This window comes from Mus caroli, chromosome 3, assembly GCF_900094665.2.
Source record: "Mus caroli chromosome 3, CAROLI_EIJ_v1.1, whole genome shotgun sequence".
In the NCBI taxonomy this organism is placed as follows: domain Eukaryota; kingdom Metazoa; phylum Chordata; class Mammalia; order Rodentia; family Muridae; genus Mus; species Mus caroli.
In genome coordinates, this window is record NC_034572.1 from 103065654 (window position 1) to 103089225 (window position 23572).

General features: G+C 43.7%; 1 protein-coding gene across 2 annotated transcripts in view; it reads right to left on the reverse strand.

Moving 5' to 3' along the window:
* The window catches only part of Fndc7 (fibronectin type III domain containing 7), a 34526-nt gene extending 12947 nt beyond the window's left edge, over positions 1–21579 (reverse strand). Inside the window, exons 1-8 of one of the 2 annotated variants that reach the window (XM_021158798.1) lie at positions 21358–21579; positions 20832–20850; positions 15059–15313; positions 13884–14144; positions 9060–9317; positions 4570–4824; positions 2990–3247; positions 1559–1813 (exon numbers count right to left, since the gene is read on the reverse strand). In XM_021158798.1, coding sequence (XP_021014457.1) covers positions 1559–1813; positions 2990–3247; positions 4570–4824; positions 9060–9317; positions 13884–14144; positions 15059–15313; positions 20832–20850; positions 21358–21420 — 1624 coding nt within the window. In that variant the 5' untranslated portion in view covers positions 21421–21579. The remainder of the gene's footprint in view (positions 1–1558; positions 1814–2989; positions 3248–4569; positions 4825–9059; positions 9318–13883; positions 14145–15058; positions 15314–20831; positions 20851–21357) is intronic. The other variant, XM_021158799.1, reaches the window with a different exon arrangement.
* Between the last annotated feature and the right edge of the window lie 1993 nt (positions 21580–23572).

Below are 23572 nucleotides of genomic sequence, written 5' to 3' on the forward strand. Positions count from 1 at the left end.
AAGAAAGGAAGGAAGAAAGAATGAATTTAGTTCTATTCCACAGATGACTCGTGGAAAGTAACCAATAATGGGACCTGGGGTTGTCCTTTGGGCAAAGAACTTGATGAGCAAGCCCAACAACCTGAGTTCAATCCCCGGGGACGCTCAAAGGAAACAGAATTTACAAAGACTCCCACCTGCATGCTGTGGCATGTTCACACCTTCCTCCATCATACATGCACACTCACCCACAATAAAAAGAAGAAAAGGGCTTTGCTCGTGTTTTACTCAAAATCCTAAGTTTCTCATACTTTCTCGTTCAAATTAAAAATTTCCTTTGTCCATACCCTTTGATATATCTTGTAATATACCGTATATGGAAAACAGTACCTAGGGCAGGCTTTGGATTAAATGTTGTCTTTCCCAAGTCTTTTTTTTTTTTTTTTGAGAGAGTCTCATGTAGGCTAGCCTTGACCCCTACATTTATCTTTAGAGAACCTTAAACTTCTGATCTTCTGCCTCCACCTCCTGAATGCTAGAATTATATGTGCACACAACCACACCAGGACTTCTTATGTGCTTGGTAAGCAGTCTACCAATGCTAATAGCATCCATAGTAGTGTAAGTAATTTGCTAAGTGTCTTAGGAGGATACTGAGACAGGGGCTACATTGTGTAGCTCTTGGAGTGTCTCAAATTCACTATTTTCGTCCAGGTTGGCCTTGAACTCATAGAAATACACCTATTTCTGCCTCCTGGGTGCTGGAATTAAAGGTGTGAACCACCATGCCTGATGGCTAAATGGTTTTTCAAATATAATGTTCTCAGTCAATAAGAGCTTTCTGTAATGGAGGTCTCATCATATGTATCAGGCACAAAGTTAAATGCTTTGTAACTAAGTTAGCTAAGAGCTCTCATCTATCCTGTAAGAGTATTGCCTGCCTCTTTCTGATGAGAAAACTAAATCCAGAAATCATTTATAAAAACTATTTATTTTACTTTAATTGTGTGTGAGACACCCCCCCCCATGATCCCCACCTGCATGAGTGTAGTTCCCCATGGAGGCCAGAAGAGGGCGTTGGATCTCTGAAGCTAGAGTGATATGTGGTTGTTCGCCACCTGATTTAGGTGCTAGGAGCTCAACACAAATCCTCTCCAAGGGCAGTAAACGCCCTTAAACCACTGGCCTATGTCCAGCCTTAGAAACTAAACCCAGGAAGTAGTTTTTAGAGAAAAAAATTGAAAGGGCTCAACCAGAGACATGAATAGGAAAACAGCTCCTTTGGTTTCTTGTTAGCTGTGTGACTGTGTCTTGGGAGAATATAGATTCTAAGGATTGTTTCTCCAGGGCCAGTGTTTTGTTCCTTTGAAGTGAATGTTGGGCAAGACAAGAGACTTTCTGAAGATATGGTTATAAAACATGTAAAATATCAAAAGTTTGTGGTTTTTTTCCCCTCTAAGACTGGGGCTCTTTGAAAAGACACCAAGTGCTGTATTTTTATCATCCATGGGGCAGATTAAATCAAATTCATGTCTTAAAGCGATTCCTAAGGACTCACCGAGTTAGTGTAGCCACACACCTGTTTCCAGGGGCACACTGTAGCTGGGCAGGCTCTTTCCCGCCTGAGTTTCGGCCACAGCAGTGACAGAGAACATGGAGCCGCAGGGCAGGCCCCCCATCCTGCAGGTCTCCCCGGTGCTGCTGCACTGGAACAACCCCTTCTTCCCCTGGGCCGTCACCGTGTAAGTGGCGCCTTCATTAGTTGATCGCCAGCGCACATTGATCATAGAGAACGCATCCTTCGAAATATTTTTTATTTCAGGACTGCAAGGAGCTAAGAAGTATAGATTAGTAATGAAAACACTGGAGTCAAATATACCCCATGTGCCATTTGGCCTAAAATGGATTCCTCTACCTGCTCCCCTCTACCTCTAACAAAAAGACCATCAGGGCTGTGGGTGTGGTTCAGTTGGTAGAGGACCTGCCTAACATTCCCTAAGACCTGGGTTTTGTTCCCAACACTGTATAAACTAAGCTGCGAGGCACGGGCTTTGAGTCCTAGCATTTGGGAGGTAGAGGCAGGTGGATAGGGAGTTCCAGGCCATCTTTGTCTATATAGTGAGTCTAAGGCCGACCTGGGCTAAGTAAGACCCATTTCAAAAAAATAAACAATACATTGAAATGGAGCCAGATATGACGGCTTATGCCTGCAATCCCAGTTCTTGTAAGCTGAAGCAGGATTTCTGTGAGTTTAAGGCAACTCTAGGTTAAAGAGACCCTATCTTAAAGGGGGGTGGGGCAATAAACTAAGTTTTTTTTTTTTTAATAGACTACCTGATGGGGGGAAGGACTTAAAAGAGTATCATGACAGAGTGATACAATATATCACGTATGTATGAAATTGTGAAAAATTAAATAATATTCTTTAAAAATAACCTCACAGTTTTTAAGCATACATATCTATTGATCAAATTCACAGAACCTTTTTTCAGAAAACTGTTGATGTTGGCATAGAGCATTAGGTTCCTGCAGATTTGGGCCAACTGGAAAATAAAGCATTTTGAACTTTAAAACCCAAAAGAATAACCAAGACAAACACCTGCACACCTCCTGGTGTGTAGGCAGTCAGTCTCCAGTAGCAAAAAGATCCCGATAGCTGGGGTCAGTAACTGGGCCAAAACCTCCCCCACTCTCCGTGATCTCTTCTGTTACTGTCTTTCCAGTTTCTTTCTTCTCTCCTCTGTCTTGAGTGTGGGCTTACACTCACACATACAGTGGCACAGAGGCCCAAAGCGGGCATCACACCCCTGAAACTGGAGTTACAGGAGGTTGTAAGCTTCCTGATGCAGGCGCTGGCACCTGGACTTACATCCTCTACAGGAATAGTAAGTGAGTAGTAACTGAGCCCTCTCCCCAGCCCCATTTTCAGCCTTACTGAATAGCCATCCTGAGGCACAGAGCAAGAGTGACAACGGAGACATCAGGGAATGACATCATAGCAGTACCTTACCTGTGGTGATAAAGTGGGAAGAGCATGACAGATTGCTGCCTCGGACCTCACTGAAGGAATACACTGTGACATTGTACTTGGTGTCACACTCCAAGGCAGAGAGAGTGCAAGCAGGAGCGGTGTCGTTGCACTCCACAACGCTATACCCAGCTATGGCCTTGGTTTCATAGAGTTCAGCACCACGCACAGGAGACCAGGTAATTTCCACCCTGTCACTGGACACCAACACTGGGCTAATGTCATTAGGACAACACGGAGCTGAAAGCAGAGGGAACCAAGGTCACAGGCACAATGCCACCAGAGCGGGTATCCAGTCTTAACCTCCCCACCCACTGCCCTCCTAAATGACTGCAGGAGGACTGACTGGTCAGCCCCAACCTTGACCTGATTCTCACTGCCCCTGGGGCAAATCCTCAGCACAGTTTCCAAGGGAGCATCAGATCTCTCAGGTCTCCTCCTGACCTGTGCTCTTGAATCTCTATGCCTGGGAGACTTTGGGTCTTTCTTGTAGAGAATCTGATCACTTTTGTCATACTGAGCCTGAGTTCTCAGGTCCTGTCTGTCCACCTAGACACTAAATCAGGTAAGGATGGGGGATGCGTGCATAGAGATGATAACTGTAATCTTGAAGGAGGCCCTAAGGACCCCACTGACCTCTGGTGTCCTTGCCTGCCTACATCCCATTCATTGCTGAACTCCAGCTCTAGGCTGCTCCTGTGCTCTTGAGGCCTCGTTGAGAATCTTTTCTAAACTCCCAAAGCACCAGCTGCTCATCCCCGCCATCCTGGTAAAATTGATCCTAATCCACCCTTAGCACATCTTACAATTATAATATTCTACTAATAATTCATTTCAAGACACCCACTCAACCAGTCTCCAAATATCTAATCTCTCTCTCTCTCTCTCTCTCTCTCTCTCTCTCTCTCTCTCTCTCTCTCTGTGCCAACCACACTATGATTAACACTGATGCCAGAGAGATAAATGGAGCATGATCACTGCCCGGTGTAAGATCCAAGCCTAGAGGAGGACAGTGATAGCTACCAAGATAACAGATGCTGATAATGACATAATAATAGTGTTAATAAAAATATTTACATTCTGCTCCATCACATGCAAAGTCCTTTTCCACCTGTATTGTTAACGTCCCATGTTGTAGTGGCAGACGTGGAGGGAGTAGTAAGGCATACATCATTATCTTATAGCATGACTGACTTAGAGGTTAAGTTGGACTTAATCTCAGGTGTCCTACTCAAAAGCCCTCCACAGTATATAGCATCTTGGCCACTGCCTCTGTCATCCTGGTTCCAAGAAAGGACTGCTCCTGGAGGGACTGTATCCCTTCAGAACCTCAAACAGGCCTGAGGGCTGTGTAGAACTTTGTAGAAGGTTCAGTTTTCCAGAGTTCGGTTGAACAAATGCATTCCCGCCCCTCCCTCCTCTTTCTCTCCTCATCCTTGCATTTTTGTTAGTCTTGTCTCCAAAACTAAATCATCCCTACTCTGGAAAGAACGTGAGGCATGGGAGTTAAGCTATTCTTCATCAAAGAATGACTCCCTTTACCGGCATCAAAGATGACTTACCTGTAGTGTAATTGAATACATCGCCCAGAGGACTCTGCCCTGCCTTGTTATAGGCAAACACACTAATGAAGTACGTGAAGCCACACTCAGACAAGAAGTTGCACTGGGTGAGGGAGGTATTGCAGTGTACCTCCAAGCCATCATCACTCTTCACGAAAGCCACATAATAGTCACCCAGCTCCACATTGGACCAAGCCACAGACAAGTGACCAGGGGGCTCTTCCTGGATCATCACCCTTCCAGGTGCACAAGCAACTAGGAAACAATAAAAAAAAACAAACAAACAAAAAAGAGCAGTCGAATGGCTATCGCAAGAGACTTCTTTTGCATCTTGGCAGCTATCTGAGATGCCAAGACAATGCAAATCAACAACTCTGAGTTCTGTGACAGACTGAATTTGATGCACAACATGCAAAACCATGTACCAGACACATTAGAACATAATTTTATACAAACAAAGATTATGCTAAATACCAGGGAACTACCCCAATTCTTTCATTATAACAAGTGTTATTTGAAATAATAGGCCATCGGAAGTGTTTATTTGTTTGAAATAGGGTCTTATGTATCCAAGGCTTCAGGAGAACTTACTAAAGATCCAAGGAAGACCTTGAACTTCTGATCTTCCTACCCACATTTCTTAGGCGCTTGGATTATAGTCATGTACCGCCACACCAGCTTTTTTATGTGCTACAGGATCAAATCCAGGGCTTTGTGCATGCCAGGCAAACACTTTACCAACCAACCTATATCCCCAGCATATGCCACGAAAATCTGAGAGTCAGCTTAAGTAAGATATGTGATTTTGTCAGGTGTGATGGTTCATGCTTTTAATCCTATAACTTGGGAGGCAGAATCAGGAAGACCTCTGTGAGTTTGAGGCCAACCTGGTTTACATACTGAGCTCTAGGACAGCCAGGGCTACATAAAGAGACTCTGTCTCAGGAAAAAAAAAAGTGTGGATTTCACCTTAATTAGAGATGAAGTCTATTTGATGTGAGCCAAACAGTAAATACCCAGGAGTTATCTTCTTGGAGGTAAAAATATACCCATTATGTTTTCTGCTAACGCTTTCTTTTACTCTCACAATAATTACTATCATTTTACAGTTGAAAAAAATGAAGCCCATAAAAGATAACTGAGTTGCCCCAGCTAATATAACTAGAAAGGTAGGATGTGCTGGTTTGAATATGGCCCAATATGCTCTTATATTTGAATGCTTAGTTGTCAGGGAGTGGCACATTTGAGAAGGATTAGGAGGTGTGGCCTTGTTGGAGGACGTGTGTTACTGTGGATGAACTTTGAGGTTTCAAACACCCGTGCCTGGCCCAGCTCTCTCTCTCTCTCTCTCTCTCTCTCTCTTTCTCTCTCTCTCTCTCTCTCTCGCTTTCTCTCTCGCTCTCTCTCTTGCTCTCTCTCTCTCTCTCTCTCTCTCGCTCTCGCTCTTCCTGTAGCCTGCAGACCTAGATGTAGCTCTCAGGGGTGGCTACCTAAGCCTCTGAAACTGCAAGCAAACCTCCAAGTAAATGTCTTCCTTTTTAAGAGCTGCCATGGTTACGGTGTCTCTTCATAGCAATAGAATAGTGACTAAGACACAGGGGTAACCGAGTCTTTCTGGGAGCTGCGTACAAAGCCTTCATAGAGTGGGGAGTTCTCCTAACTGTCGCCTTCTGTGCACTCAGTGACAGAGCCACATTCTCATGACCATCCCATCTCCAGAGAACATCCTAAACAGATAGCTAAATGCTATATGCGCAGACAAGTAACAAATCAGACATAAGCACAACTCAGTGCAAGCCCAGGAGATACGCTCAGATGTTCTCAAATTTTAATTCATACAATAGATGCTGAACTATCTCTTCCATAGATACGGGTCTCCTTGGCTAATGTGCTTGGCTCTCTGTGTCAAGGCAATACATATTTCTTTTATCTAAGATTAGCATGACTGAAGTCTCCTAAAAGAATGATTTCAAATGAAGGTCACTCATCCAATCCATGAGCTTTCAGAAAACATAGTTCTTTTATTGATAAATCAAGTTTTCTCATGGTCAGTACTGACTGTGTCATGTACACTACAGTGATACCTCGTGGATCAAGAAGGGCAGGAATTAAAAGTTTGAGGGACTCTCTCAGAAGCCCTAACACTGACAACATGGTAAGTATCAACCGGGCAGCTATTGAAGACTCTTCTATCTGGAATCTACTCCCAGAAATCCCAATCTAATTTTCGTGGTAGCATCTGGGTATTTGGGTTTTATGAACATTCCCTAGATGTGCATCCAAATTTTAAAAATGTAGGATGCTCTTTCCAGCATTAAGTAACTGACTCGGAATGATGGTCTCTGAAGTGCGTCTTATCTTTTCCTTCATCCTCAGTCACTCCATCTTCAGAATGGCTTTTACTGCACCTGCTAAACAAACTTGTAAGAAGAAATCTATTCACAGTGTTGGTGACCTTAATTTAATGGGACTCTAAGAAGCTGTGGTCTGAGACTTGGACTACATTTCTTTCCCTTGTGGAGGAGAGGACGCCAGCTTGTTGAGCTCCAGCCCTCTGTTCAGAATTCCTTTTCACCTTGCAGTGACAGAACTCTGACAGTTGAATAGAGTGGACATTGTTACATTGTCTTCATCCCAGAGGATGGCAGTCAGGCAAGCTTGAGCTGAGATCTCAGCTATGCCTCTTATTGTCAGTGTGCACTGGAGCGAATGGCCTCTGCCTCCCTGAGCCTCAGTCAGTTTTTGTATCTAAAAGGAAGACATAAGCTGGACACGGTGGTGCAAGCTTGTAGCATGAGGGGGATGGAAACTGAGGATCAGGAGAGCAAGGCCAGACTCAGCTATAGATGTGAGTTTGCAGCCAGCCCAAGCTTCATTACGCCCTGCCTTAAACAAACAATCAAACAAACAAACAAACAAACAAGAAAAATGAAACAGACAAAAAAACAATTTTAAAAAAGAGAGAGACAGCTCTCAAAATTATCCTAAGAGTTAAGTAATGTAGTTATGGTGCCTGAGATGTCATAGATCCCATTAAATGTTAGTTCCAATTCTCCAGACTCATAAAGGCTTCTAAATGCAGCAGCAAACCTTCACGAATATGTCTACATCTCCCACAGGGGAAAAAATGGGGAAATACTGAGACACACTTAGATCTAGAAATCTCCCATCTTTTACTTGTAAAAACAGCTCCTACCAAGCTTTTGCCATGAAACATGTCAAGAAGAGCCAGTTAGGGACAAGAGAGATGGCTTAATGAGTCCGAGTATTCTCTTTAGCCATGAGGACCCAGGTTCAAAGCCCTAGAACCACATGAAAAGCTGAGTCTGGCTGCATATACATGTGATCCCACCATGGGTGGATGGAGACAGGCAGATCTTCCAGGATCACTGGCCAAACAGGTGTGCTTCTGGTTCAGTGAGAGATGACTGAGTCTTTGTCAAAGCAAGAAGGCAGAGAGGACTGGGGAGAATACCTAATGTCCTGGCCTCTATGGGTGCACACATGGCTGCAGGCATCCTCATGTACCAAATACATATAATACATAAAACACACACACATATGCACACACACATACACACATACACATACACACACACTCTAAGAGGCAGTTAGCTACTTGTACTGCACAGAGCTAGAAATAACAAACTGGATCTTAGAGTTTTCAAAACTTTAAAAATTAAAAGAGCAAGCCAGTTATGGCGATGGACACCTAGGCCGCAGCTGATGGGAGGTCTCTTGAGCCCTGGGATTCAGAACCAGCCTGGACAACTATGTGAGACTTTGTCTCTAGAAGTAAAAACCAAATAACATAGAACAAAGTAAGAGAAAGATGAAAAAGACTTAATAAAAGACCACGCATAGAGGCCACGCTTGCGAATCATCAAAGAAGTGCTGTATGCAGTCTACAATATATGTTTCTATATCCGCACTGTTCAGTCCTCAAAATCCCCAGCTCAATACCTTCATTTAGACCAGGATTAGCTTGTTTTTTCTTTTCTTTTTTTTAAAAAAGTTTTTGTTTATGTGTGTGTGGTATGTGTATGTTCGTGTGTGTGTGTGTCCATGTGTGTGTGTGTGTGTGTGTAATGTGCAGGGGAGGGTACAGCATCATGCATGTGGAGGACAGATACAACTCTTTAGAGTTGGTCTCCTTTCCTCCTTCTACCTTTGTGTAGATTCCTGGATCAAACACAGGCTTTTCTGGCAAACCCCTTTCCCCACTCAGCCATCTTGACAGCCTTTCTTTTCTGTTTTTGAGACAAGTTCTTGCTATATAACCCTGGCTGGCCTCAAACTCATGGCAGACCTCCTGCTTCAGCCTCCTAAATGTTAGTATTATAAATGTGTGCCCAGCTTAGAGCAGGCTATGCCCAGCTGAGACCACTTAACTGCTTCTAGCCTGTTCTAGGGCCTTGCTGGGGATGTCTGGTCCCTATGGCAGCCACTTTGGTCATCGACCCTGCAGGGCTTTCCTTTTTCTCACGTACCAGTCTTCAGGGTTGGTGCAGAGCAGGACTTGCTGGACCCAGCATCGTTATTTGATGAGACAGAAATCTGGTACTCTTTTCCACACTGCAAGGAACTAATGCTACAGGAGCTGAGAGTTGTGCTGCAGCTGCGTTGGGAAGAATCACTCGATGCCACCACAGTGTAGTTGAACGCTCCTTCTGTCGGGGTCCACGAAACAGACGCCTTTAGGGCCCCGCTGTCAAAGAAGACTTGAATGTTGGCAGGGGCACGAGGACCTAGGTTTTTGAGAAACAAGAACCCAAGTAAGATTTGGCTAAGTTACGCTGAAGCAATCAGGAGATAAGAGAACCTAGGAGCTGAATACCATTAAGTTGTTCAAAGCATAAAATGGGACTTAGTGTGTCTGGGGATTGATAGCCTCATGGCCATTGCTGTACAAATTCATGTGTAGCTATGCAACCTCTGCCGTATCATCTAATCTTCTTTTTTTCAATTTTGTAAAAATAGATATATGAGCAGCGTTTAACACATAACTGACACTTAGAAGCATACTTTGAACGCATGAATATACAACCTAAGAAGTGGTGAAGAGTAACATTGAGGAAGCCTGGGTTGGGGGAGTGATTCCAGCACTTGGGATGCTACTGAGGAAGAGACACTGGAAGTTCACAGCTAACCTGTGCTACACAGTGAGACCCTATGTCAAAAAGACGAAGCAACCAAACAAACAAGAATAAAATGAGCATATTCAGGCGAAAGGATGAAAGGGTTGTATGAATGGGCTGTCACATAGTAGATCAAATGTTTTTATTTTTTTCTTCTATTATTGATCCGTGAAGATAAACGTATTGTTTCTTGGACTGGGAAAGCAGCTGGGTGGTACAGTGCTTCCCAAGGCAGGGGTGCGAAAGGTTCAATCCTACCCCCCCCCGGCCCCCCAATTCTATTTTTGACTTCTGGTGACTCTGTGCACAGCTTTAAGTTCTCAACAGTTTCTAGATGTGCAAATGTCCCATTCCAAATCAAGGACTAAGAAAGACTCAAGTCTAAGTCCACAGACGAAGGCAGTCTTTTAGTGTCTCCCAAGGACTTTTCCGTCATTCTTATAAACACGCCTTGATGTCTTCATGGTTAGACCACTTATAAACCTGGAGGACTGAACCAGCCAGGTAGCTCAGTGGGTAAAGACACTTACTGCCAAGCCCAATGACTTGAGTTCAGAACCCACGTGGTGGGAGAGGATTGGTATTGGCCAATTGTCCTCTGGCCTTCACTGTGAATGTCAAGGCGTGAAAACACACAGAGTTTCTACACTGTAGAGTGTAGAAAGCACAGAAAATTACTTTTTTAAAAAACCAGAGGATGCTTATGGAGGATGCACACGCCTCTAATCCTAGGACTAAGGAGGCAGATGCAGGGGAATCTCTGAATCTGAGGCCAGCCTGGTCTACAGAGCAAGTTCTAGAACAATGAAGGCTACAGAGAGAAACCATGTCTCAGACAAACAAACAACAACAACAAATAAAAACTGGAAGACACGTGCTCATGAGCAGAAGTTGCTCTCAGTTCTCCTCAGGGATCTGCAATGACATTTTAGTGGACCTAGAAAACAGTGTGGACAGCTTCCACAGAGCACTTCCTCCACTCATATCTTGGGCACAGAGGAGGCTCTGCCTGAGGAGACCATTTCACGGACACCTGATTCATTTTGTTTGAGGAAGGCACCTTGTTGTATTTCCCTTACAGGCCATCTTGATGGGTCCTTTCCCCCACCACATGGTCTTCTTGTCCCCAAAGGACCCTCAGTTTCTGCCTTAAGCTAGTGTTGGACCAAGGCTGGTAGGAGTTGCCTGCAGTGTCTCTAGGCAAATAATGGAGCCAGATGGTGGTGGCACACAGGACTAAAGAGGCAGAGGCAGGAAAATCCCTGAGCTCAAGGCCAGCCTGGCCTACAGAGCTAGTTCTAGGACAGTCAGGGCTATACAGGGAAACATTGTCTTAACAAACCAAACCAAACCAAACCAAACCAAACCAAACCAAACCAAACCAAACCAAACCAAACCAAACCAAACCAAACAAAAAAAAGACAATCAGCTTTCCAACCAAAGCATAGGAGACTTAGGGGAAAGAGAATATCCGGAGACTGTCTGAGCTGAGCTGGGTGTTCCAGAATGTGGAAGTGCCTAGCATTTTCAGAAAGTGACCTTATTTGGAAATTATTTAAAATGAGATCATTAGAATGGAGCATAATTCAACACGATAGATGTTCTTATAAAGAGAAGAAATTCAGTCATGCATATAGGGGAAACAGCAGGTAAACATGAAAATGGCCACACACATGCCAAGCAGACACATCTGAATATATCTCTCCTCTGTGCTCAGGAGGAAACGATCCTGCCAGGGCTGTTGTTTTAGGCTTAGATGCTACAACTGTGGAACAACAAATTTCCGTTCCTTAAGCCATCCAGCCTGTGAGATTTTCTTACAGCAGCCTTAACAAATTGATACAGAGACTAAATCCAAACTGAATAAAACATGGAGAAACAGAGTGAGGTGTGGTGGTGCTCTGTGGGTGGAGGCAAGGGAAGATCAGGAGTCAAGGCCAACAGATGGAGTTCCAAGGAAGCCGGAAACTGTCTTGAATAAAAACAAACAAAACAGAAAATCATGGAGAAACAAGAGAAAGGGAAGAAAGGGAGCAGGTGGTAACCTCTGTGTCACCTTTGCCTTCACTCCTGGGGAACATCACAGAAAAGAGATCAGGAAGAAGAGAGGGAAAGACATGGGTCTAGGCGAAACAGTGGCTTCTGGACCTGTCAAAATGGCTAAGTGAACTTAAGCAGCCAGGGCTGCTACCCAAGGCCAGCATCGGACTGGGTTAGGCAGCATTCCAGCATGGAGGGGCAAAGGCAGTCAATAGCCCTTGTCACCAAGGAGCTGTTGACAGCTGATGGCTCTTGGGGGAGGGAGAAGCAATTTATTTAAGGGTGGGGCCCCTGGTGGGTCAGCTAAGTGCCAACGGCCCCACACCCAAGAGTAGATGCATAGCATAAATTGGCCTTGATGTTAAGGGGTTGGGAAGCTAGAGAGATGGCTCCCTGATTAAGTGTACTTCTGCTCTTCCAGAAGATGAGGTAGGGAGTGCTGACTCCCAGTATCCACAGGGTCGCTCACCAGGGTCTATAACTTCAGTTTCAGTGGACCTGATACTCTCTTCTGGCCTCTTTGGGCAACAAGCATGCATGCAGTATACAAACATACATGCAGGGGAAAAAAATCTCCATACATTTTAAAAAGAGAGAGCATGAAATTGGGAGTGAGAAGGTGGGTCTGGGAGGAGCTACGGGAAGCATTGGGGGTGGATATCAAAGTGTATAAAATTCTCTAAAACCAATGAAAATATTACTCAAAAAGAAACCTGGTGGTTCTCTTGTTCCCTGCTCTGATGTAGAAGCCCCTTCCTATGCACACTCTGCCCACAACCGTTCTAGCAAAGCTCTTTGTCACACATAACTGTAGTGGCTGAGTTAGGCAGCTTTGGGCAGCGTCCATTCTTTGGGTACAGGGATTGCCTTGTCTCATTTTTTAACTCTCAGCAGCTAAACATTTGTAGGAAGATGTGGTAAGGGAAAGAGAAGGGAAGTGGGAGAGGGGAGGGTAGAGTAAAGGGGAAAGAGGAGGGGAGAGGGGAGGGGACGGGAGAGAAGGGAGGGAAGAGGAGGGGAGGGGAGGGGATGGGCCAGGGCAGGCAAGATACTAAAGGGCCCTGGAAGGCTTGGCACAGATACCCTGACTCACCAAGCCAGTGACTCACCTTAGCATAGCTTGCCATCCGTTCCTCTATGTGAGGATTATACAAGGCAAACCCTCTTTTCTCCGCATTTCTGCCTGGCTCATAGACAATGAGGCTTCCATTCCAAACTTAGAGAAAGTCGAAGAAACTATTTCCAGTTTCTTCCTACATCTCCTGGGTCCTCCCCTAAGAGCTAAAATAGCTAATCTGGTTAAGTTGGTGAAAGCCTAGCATTACCCTTACACACACACACACACACACACACACACTCACACACACACACACACCCCTTTGCTCCCTCTGATCCTTCAGACTCACTCCAGCAGCTTAGAGTTTAGACTTCCGGTTTTGGTTTTCATGCTTACGAACACCCACCTCCCCCAGCTACGAGTACCCCCATTCTCCTAGGGTGTACGTGAGAGAACACCTCACACTCTCCCAGAGCTGTCCACAGGTACAGAATGGACGGTGGGCAGCCCTACGTCAGCACCTGGCTTCAGGCTCAAGCTCAAGTGTCTGGGAAATGTATATGAAACACAGACTCTCAAGTCAAGCATAGGACCAGCAGGAATTCTTTCAATGGCTGTGTCCCTAGAACAATTCTGGATTCAGGTTGGCACACACGCTCTAAATGTCTGTTGAACAAATACATTCCCGTTTGCCTAGTTTGTTTATTTGTTTAGACTGTTGGCTTGAACACGGAGTGGGGAAATGGGGGTTTAGTGGATCTAGCAAGACCAGGAAGGTACGAGGAAGGATTGGTCAAGCTGGTATGAACCCTTTCCCTCTGTGATCTGGAATGTGCATACTGCAGCAGACCTGGTTCTCAGAGGGGGAAGTATTCTGCTGCTCACCACGCAGTGAGTGTTTGAACTACTGCCGAGGGATAGTCAAGGCCCTATAAATAACTTCATAATACATTGAAATAGCCGTTGCTGGCTGCTCTGTTCTGTGCGCATCACTCCGTTTTGCTCTCCTCTGCTGCGGAGCACAGCCCCCTCATCAATCAAAAATGCGATTGTTCAAGGCTGAGCTGAGAAGCCCTTACTGGTTCTCTGATTGCGGGTGGAGTCATCCCCGGGGATTCCATTGGCATTCCACGCGTAGGCCTTTATAGTGTAGAGAGTCCCGGCATCCAGACTGCTGAAGGTCAGGGAGGTGTTTGTAGTATTCTCTTTCCAAATTCTACCCAAGCCGTTGGCTCGCATAACAGACACGGAGAATCCGATCGCCATGTATACGGCGTCCCAGCTCACAAGGATTGAGTCTGGACTTGGAGAGCTAACCTCCAGAACTGGGGCAGCCAACACTATAAGTAAAAACAAAACGAGAAAGAAAATTTATGTTACAAAAGTCTGTAGAGAATAACTTAAGTTTCTGAGAAATAAATAAACGCAGATTGATTATCCACATTACTCATTTGTAATGGCAGAGTTCAACTTAATAACCGCTAATTGGAGCTGTGGATATAGCTCAATGTTAGAGGCCCTGGGATCCTACAGTAAGACTTTTAGGAAAGCTCCTTAAGTATATATTAATAATAAATGATGAAGAAATGTAGAAATGTAAGCCAGGAGTGGTAGTACACACTTATTATCCCAGCATTCAAGAAGCCGAGGCAGGGGAATTGCTTTGAGTTTAAGGTCAGGTTGGGCTACCCTGTCTCAAAAAATATGAAGAAGGGAGACACCAGTATACACCAGGCAATGCTTTCAACTTGCAGTCAGTAAGAAGTTAGGTAAAATGTTCCTGGAAATGAATAAGGGCAATGATTGTTTATCCTACTTTAGTGTGCAGATAACTTTTGTTTTTTCCAACTCTGAGAGTGAATTTAATGCTGATGGGCAAACCCCAGAACTTTTATTTGTTAACGCATCTGCCATGTGATTAAGGTGCTGCAAAAATCTGTTCTACATGGTCTCCATTTGGCATGGATAAAAATAGAAATTGCTTTTTTTTTCCCCTAGGGATTTAAAGGCATTCTGCTTTTAAAGTTGCCCAGAAATGGGTTTTAAATCCCAAAGCAAATTACTAGGCATTTAAATGTCACTTTCTCCACAAATTGCTGAGTTGCCAAAAAAGAACATTTGGTGGCTTTTGCCTCTGGGACTTGCGTAGTGGAACTCACTTGTGCACAAACCACACCACACGTTTGCAGTGCTGTTAAAAACTCATCTAAGTTGCAAGGCATCTCGTAGACAGCTCAAGCATCCAGCTACCCACCTGTCTTTGCTTGCTTTGGAGATGATGCCTGGCTTCGTCCAGAGGCGCTGATGGATCTGATGGTGATTTGGTACAAGGTTGCAGCCTTCAGGCCTGTCACCGTCCCTGGGGAATTAGCCACTGTGGTCTCAATGATTGTGTTCCCATCTTCAGCTGTGAGCAAGTAACTTGTGGCCCCTGGCACGGTAGTCCACTCTACAGTGATACTATTGCTAATTTTTGAATATGCCTGATCAATAGTTGGTATTTCAGGAGCTGGAAGATATTTTGGAGTTGTATGTTAGCCAGGATATCCTACAAGGATGACATCTTTTGCTACTTCCTCTCTAAACTACACAATCCTGGCGTCTTCCCATGAACATAAGCTTTTGGATCATTTTCCAATATTAAAAAGGAAGCTGGCTGTGGTGGTGCACACTTGTGGTCCAGCTACAGAAGGTGGAGACAAGAGGATCTGAAATTCAAGGCCAGCCTGGGCAACTTAACAAGACTCTGCCTCAAAGTTTAAGATAACAATGATTATGATAACAGTAAGTCTTAGACTGTAGCTCCGTGGTAGAGCACTTGCCTAGCATACATAAGCCCTTGAGCTCAGCAGCCAGTATCACAAAAAGAAAGAAAAGAAGAAAGGGGCTAATGCCAGGGCTTGGAAAGCAAGAGAGTTGCCATCAAATCTGATGACCTGAGTTTGGTCCCCAGGACCCACACATTAGAAAAAGAGAACTGAATCTGAAGTCCTCTAACCTTTACGTGGGTATGTAGCATGTGGGTGCCCATCACACACCTCTACATGGGTATTGTAGCATGCAGGTACACACCACACACACACACACACACACACACACACGTACTCGTGCACATGTTCGATATATGCACGCACTAAATAAATAAATATGTACAACTTAACCAAAAAAAAAAAAAAAAAAGACTGGGTGGCGGTAGTGGCACACACATTTAATTCCAGCACTTAGGAGGCAGAGACAGGTGGATTTCTGAGTTTGAGGCCAGCCTGGTCTACAAAGTGAGTTCCAGGACAGCCAGGGCTCCACAGATAGACAGACCCTGTCTCACATCTCACAAAAAACAAAACAAAACAAAACAAAACAAAACGACCAAGCAAAAAAAAAAAAAAAAAAAAAAAAAAAAAAAAGGGGAAAAAAAAAAAAAAAAAAAAAAAAAAAAAAAAACAGGAGTAGAAACAGAATAAGAAAGACAGGAAGATAGAACCAGTATTTTCCAAAATCAGCTGGAGCACAATAGTCACTACCCAGCTCTGTGGGCCCTGTGTGCTTTCTAAGATTTTAAATAATAAAGGGCTGGAAAAAACTGTGGGAAAGAGCTCTAAGAAAAGGGAAAGGATAATGGCGTTTTATTCCAGAGGATTCTATGAGTTCCAAGGCTGCTTTGTCAGTGATTTCCCTCCGGCTGCCTTGCTGCCAGCTGGGCCCTCCGTGCCCACCTCTCTCTGTGCCTGTGGTCACTTTCTCATGACACTGCACATTTCCCAAGTGGGATCTAACCTGACAGAGGAGGAAGGAGAACCAAAACCTTTGTTACAGTTGACTCTTAGTGCTTTGTTGCTATCAGAGCAGAACAATGCTTAGGTTCTTCGATATGCAAGAAAATTAACTTTATTCTTCCTTTGTCTTTCAAAACATATGCCTCAGTGTGAGGTTTAGATACTGAAGCCCTTCTGGGGCTGTCTGCAGTTCACAGAGAAAGGGAAATGTTTATGTCATGAGCACACCAGAGAGTCCTCTGCTTCTAAGGTAAAGCATACTGGTCGAGAATCAGATTCACCACTTCAGAAAATCCACGGACGGACACACACACACACACACACACACACACACACACACACACACACACAGAGTGTCCTGGATCTTGTAGTAGCTCCAAACAGAAGAGATCAATAAATATATGCTGGATTTTTAATTCTGAGGCTGGCTCTCAGCCCTGTAACAAATGCTGAGCACAGTCACTGTATGCCAGATTCAAAGCTGCAGGGCAAGCCAGACATGGTGGTGCATGCTTGTGACCTAGCACTTGGGAGACTGAGGCAGGAGGATCTCAAGTTTGACACCCAAATGAGCTACAGAGATCCCATCTCAAAAACAAACAAACAAACAAACAAACAAACACATACCAAAGGCAGGTATAGAACGTGCATCTGCAATCCCAGGGGGTGGGGGTGGGGGTACTGAAAGGTCAGGCTCAATCAACCACTTAGGGAGTTGGAGAAGACCAGCCTATTTGTAACCCCGTCTCAAAAAACAACCAAAGAAACCCAAACCAATCAGCCAACCAACTTCCCCAAACCAACCAAATAAAGAGATTAAGGGCAAAATTATATATAGGACAAGAAGACAGGATACAAACCAAGTGATTTGCCAGCATCCACTCTTCCTGGCCTCCCCTTAGCCAAATCCCTAGGAACCCAATACAGCCAACCTTCTCTTTCTGTCCCAGTAGTCAAGAGAATTCATGCTGGCAATCTCCCAGAAATAACTAAGCTGCAAAAAATGAACAAAGTCTCCACTGTTCATTGGCCAGATACTTCTGGAACATCATCCAAGAGTATCTTGTCACAGAAAGAAAATCATGCTGATCATATATGCTGGGGAAACCTGTGTGTGTGTTTCTGGGGGAGGGGCGCTGGTGGCCTTTTGCCTGGTAAAGTTAATTCTGCAGGAAGAGCAGATGCCCCTTCAAGCCCCTCAGAACAAAAGGCCCCAGTAGTGTTTCCCTCTCTCACCGCGTATCTCTCATCTGCCAACTCTCCCTCCCCCTCCCCTCCCCGAGTCATTTCCCTGTGGTCTGTGTGTCCTTTCTTCTCCTTTTCTGGTGTCTCTCAACGCCTTCTGTTTCCTCTGTCCCACAGTTTATCTTATCTCCTGTGATGGATAGGCCTGCTCATTGGAATGGACAAACTTCCTGGGAAAATGACCAGATGCAGCCCTAGAAGGCCTGACGCTGCCTGCATTCATGGGAAAGAGCCGAAAGGCCAGAATGCACAGGCTATCTTCTCACCTTCGGCCATGCTGGCTGAGAATGCTCCCTTTTCCCATCGAGCTGAGCTATGGAGGAGTCCTACCTGTATCAGCAGAGTGAAAATTAGGGGCAAAAACAATAGCAAAGAGTTTAGATTCAGAAGTTCTAGGCTTAAGGCATAGCTCTGCCTTTTACTTTTGTGTAAGAGTAAAGTAGGACATTTAAGCATAGGCTTCCTCTAGAAACTTTGCTGTGTGATGGGCAATGTGTACACTTCAGGAATTACTTTGAAATGTGAAATAAATATAATTTAGGATTATTGCAAAGATTAAGTAGAAGTATATGTGAAGGTACTTTGAAAGCCCCCTATCCTCCTCTGTGTGTGTGTGTGTGTTCCAGCTAGTACTGGTGTGGGTACATCTACTAAGGTAAATAAGTACGGATGAGTTTGGAAAAATCAGATCATACAGCGCAGCCGTGGTAGGGTGAAAGTGAAACTCGGTGGCGGCGTGTGCGGTGAACACAGGCGAGAAAGAAAGAGTTTGCCTGATTCACGGTTGGCTCTCAGAAGACTGACTAGTGGCAACCACAAAAGCAAATCAACTGACCCCTCTAGGACAGTTGCGAATACAGTTCCTCACATTGTGGAGAACCCCCCAACGGTAACATTATTCTCGTTGCTACTCCATAACTGTTATTTTGCTACTGTTTTGAATCATGATGTAAATATCTGAGTTTTATGATGGTCTTGGGCAACCCTTGTGAAAGACTGAAAACTGTTGCTCTAAGAGACAAGAAGCAGAATTGCAGTAGTCACAGGAGAATGGTGTGGGCAGAAGCTCCAAATGGGAGAGAGGTTGACTATGTCAGATCCTGGTGAGCAGATGAAAGGATCAAGCTGTTTGCTAATGAGCCTGAGTGCCCAGGCCAGGTGTGGCAGAATGAGACCAGGTAACAGACTTTGGGGGCACTTATTCCATGGGAGGGATGGACTGGTAGGTTGATCTGGTGCTGTGACAGGTATCATCAACAGACCCTCAGGAGACAGGAAGCAAGGTAGCTCCTAAGTGGCTAGGGATCTGGCTCCATTGGTAGAGTGCTTGCCTAGCTTGTACAAAGGCTGCCGTTTTTAAAAAATCACTTTTAAACCAAGCAGCTTCTCAGGTGACTGAGCCAGGATCCCTTGAGTCTGGCAATTCAAAGCCAGGCTGGGCAACATAGGGACTCATCTCAAACAACATAAGTGAAACTAATAAAGATCAGTAGGAATGCGGTTAAACTGTCTTTCACCTAGCTTCCTGGACAATCCCAAAGGACTCTTAAGAAGAGCATAATGAGTTAGAGAGGTGGCTTGACAGTTAAGAGCCCTTGGCTGCTTTGTCAGAGGACCCAGGTTCAGTACCCAGCACTCACGTGGTGGCTCACAGCCATCAGTAACTTCAGTCCCAGGTGTTCCAATGCCCTTTCTGGCTTCCACAGGCACCACAAACACACATAGCACACAGACATACATGCAAACAACACACTCATACACGTAAAATAAACACATTTTTAAAATTTTAGAGAATATTATAATGAGTAAGAATAAATGAAGAAATGATTTTTCAAACCCAACAATATAGGTGTGTGTTGTGGTCCACACCAATTCTTGGAAGACAGAGGCAAGCAAATCTCTGAGCTTGAAGTCAGCCTAGTCTACAGAGTAAGTTCCAGGATGGCCAGGGCTACACAGAAACACCCTATCTGGAAAACAAAACAAAACAAAACAAAACAAAAAACAAAACAGGACAAAATCCCAAAACTAAAAAGCAAAGCCAACTATGTATGGATTTTATGAAAAATTAAAATGCAACCACATATTCAATTTAAAATTTTATAATTCTAATTTCTTTTTATGGTGTTGGCAAAAATAATAAAAGTTGTTCCAAATATAATAATAAAAGTGGGTTGAATCACTATGAGAATTTATCTCGAAGACAGTTGATTTTGCAGATAATCTAAAACCTATTTAACATAAATTCCTGTCTTGGAGACTTAGATTTCCAGATGTATGAGGTAGGAAAAGTTTCTAGAAAAATTATTGTGGCCTCCAGTCCAATTATTCAAGAAAAAAAAAAGAGGTGTTTGAACTTTCTTTAAAATAAGGAAATGCCTTTTCAATTCTGAATCCTTATATTCCTGTGTAGATCTCAGTACATACATTTTTTTTATTTTGGGGGGGCAGATTTTCCTGCAGCCCAGGTTTGCCCCTGAATCTCTATGCATCCATCTTGAACATCTGACCCTCTTGCCTCCAAGTGCTGGGATTACAGGTGTGCACCCCCACACCTGGAACAAAGGTTCTGTTCTTCGTAGAGGACCTTCTTGAAAGTGTAATTAAATAAGACATTTCTAGGTTTTTTTTTTTTCCTTATTAGAAGACATTAGGTCCCAAAAGATGAGTAGGAAAGTTGGATAAGCAAGATTCTCGAAGTGAGATTTTATTTGTTTGGCTGGAATAATAGTCATTGTGTTAGTTTGTCCACAGCTACCTGGATGAAACCGTGGCACTGTAAAATAATGCTCGTGATCCCTCCTAAGGACTTGCATTTAAAATATGACCCAGTTGGTTTGTTCTACCAAGTATGGTCTCCCCTACACCGTTTACAGCATCCAGCATGCACGCTCAGAGACTAGTCATACCTGCCCTCTAAGATGGTCTATATACCAGACCGCCCATGAGTCAACGGCACAAGAAGGGAATCAAAAAGAAGAAAAAAAAATGCATCTCATCAATTATTACCTGTTTTAGATGAAATAACCTGTAAAGGAAAATATAGAAAGATAAGAATAAGGAAAGCCAGCATTTGGGGAAATGAAACAAACTCATCAACCAGAACATGGTCTTCCTGTGCACCGTGTGAGTCATTTCCCCATGCACATCATGCTTTTCTGTTCCACTCATTTCCAAAATGAGTCTCAATTCTATCATAAGGCAGTGCTGGAAAGGACTTAGAGGTGAGGGCAGATCACGTTACTACTACACCCCCGCCCCCCTACCCCCAATCTCTGTATTCAACTAAGTCAGAGGCTGTTGACAGATCACCTGCCCCCAGGAGTCTTTGGTCTTCAAACACAATGATAATCTTGTCTCCTTTCTGTAGACTATCACTTACATTTCAAACACACTAATGTACCACCTTAGTATGATTTAAGGGAATTTCTAGGTATAGCTCCCTGCTCCTCAGCTCTTCGTAAAGAAAACAAGGTAACATATGGGTATGTTTTCTCCCCAAAATAGTTGCGGGTAATTGAAAAGGTAGACTCACCATTTTCAGACAGAGGAGAGTGAATCTAATCAAAGACAAACGCTTCTCAGGTCTTCCAGCCATCTTGTTAGCCGCAGCCTTCGTGCAGCACAAAAACACAGCGGTGAGTCCTATTTGGCTCCCAGAAGCTCAGCACTGAAAGCTGTAGAGTGAAGTGGCTGCAAAGCTGGAAATAAACTCTGGAAGTTGCCTCTCCTTTGGAGAGCACCAGCGCTCACCTGTAACTAGGGGCACTGGGGACTGGCAGGGACAGGTACTGCAAAGACTGAAAAGAAAAAAAAAAGAAAAGAATCTGGGAGAGCCATGCCAAGCAGGCCAAAGCAGCTCCTGTAACCTTGGTTTCAAGGAAGTATGTACAATGCTCTCCCTTTTAATAAATTCTACTCCAGGTATAGTCATGCTTGGGAGGCACAGGTAGGCAGATCTCTTAGTTCAAGGCTGACCTGGTCAACATTGTGAGTTCCAGAACAGTCAGAACCCTGCCTCAAACAAAGAAACAAACAAGAAAATAAAACAAAAACAAAAAACAAAGTTTACAAAAACCAAAGAGAAAATTATTGATATGGTAGAGTGATTTTAAACTCAGGAATTCCCATGAGTCTTATTTTTTGTTTTGCATCTTTAGTTGATTGCATATTAGTTAGACTTTGTGTGTATTAGCTGGCCTTTTGCCATTGTAGCCAAAAGACTTGACAGAAATAATTTAAGAGAGGGAGGTTAATTTTGGCTCATGGTCTTAGAGGAGGTCATTTTAGCTCTATTCCCTGAAGAACAGTATGATATCCTCAATGACTTGGTGAATTTGAGGCCAGCCTGAACAATATGAGATACTGTATTAACAAACAAACAAACAAACAAACAAACAAAACAAACAAAAAGGACTTGGGATTGGACAGATGGTTCAGTAGTTAAGAGTGCTGGCTGCTCTTGCAAAGGACCCAGGTTCAATTCCCAGCACCACATGGCACTCAAAACCATCCATAACTCCAGTTTCAGGGTATTTTATGCCCTCTTTTGACCTCTGTAGGCACCAGGCACACACATTTTGTACAGATACACATGCAGGCAAAACACCCATGTATATAATATAAAATAAAAATAAAAACTCAAAGACTTAAAAATGCATAAATAAAAGAACTCAAGGTAGATATAGGAGCATACTTTTAAATGTTAGCTACTCAGAAGACAGAAAGGTCTGTTGAGACCATGAGTTTAAGACCAGCCTGGGAAACATAGTAGGACTGATAAAGTTCCCCTCAAATTATTAGTCAACTAATAATAATAGAATCAAAACCGAAAAAAATATCAGAAATGAGGAAATGTGTAGATGCCACACCACCTCCAGTAGGATCTGTGTGACAAGTTCCACAGGCTGAGGCAATTGACCTCAAAAGGGGGAGGCCTCCTGGAACCGGTTGTGGAACTCTTTGCCAGAGAAAAAATATTGAGCCTTAGTTCTCATGGTAATCTATCTGTTTTGTTCTGTCTTATTCCTTTTCTTTCTTCTTCTTCTTCTTCTTCTTCTTCTTCTTCTTCTTCTTCTTCTTCTTCTTCTTCTTCTTCTCCTTCTTCTTCTTCTTCGTTTTTGTTTTGTTTTCTCGAGACCTCTGTATTGCCCTGGCTGTCCTGGAACTCACTTTGTAGACCAGGCTGGCCTCGGACCTAGAAATCCACCTGCCTCTGCCTCCCAAGTGCTGGGATTAAAGGTGTGCACCACCACCGCCCGGCTTCTTATTCCTTTTCTTATATAGCCTAGGCCAAGATCTTAAGCGAGAATAATGGGTAAGAAACCATCCCTAGAGATGGGGGTCACCAATATGACCTTATCCCCAGGGAAACCAATGCTTTACTTTCTAAATCATTTACAAAACTATTATGATAGATAAAAACCTTTCCCAACAATAAAATTTCATATGGCTGCACGTGTGTCATTGGAGGTGGATTTTGTTATATGGTAAAGAAATTCTAATTCTTAATTAGAAAGAATTAAAATAGTTTAAATTTATACATTGAAGATTTATAAAAAATCAGGCACTAGACATTAATAATAATTGACCATGGGGCTGGAGAGTTAGTTCAGCGGTTAAGAGCACTGACCATTAAAGATTTATTAACCTACTCCTGGAAATATGCCACTAGCCTTGGATGACAACCCCCACTGAATACATCCTTTTAGAATTGTTAATTTTGATGATTTATAATGATGTTACCTGTT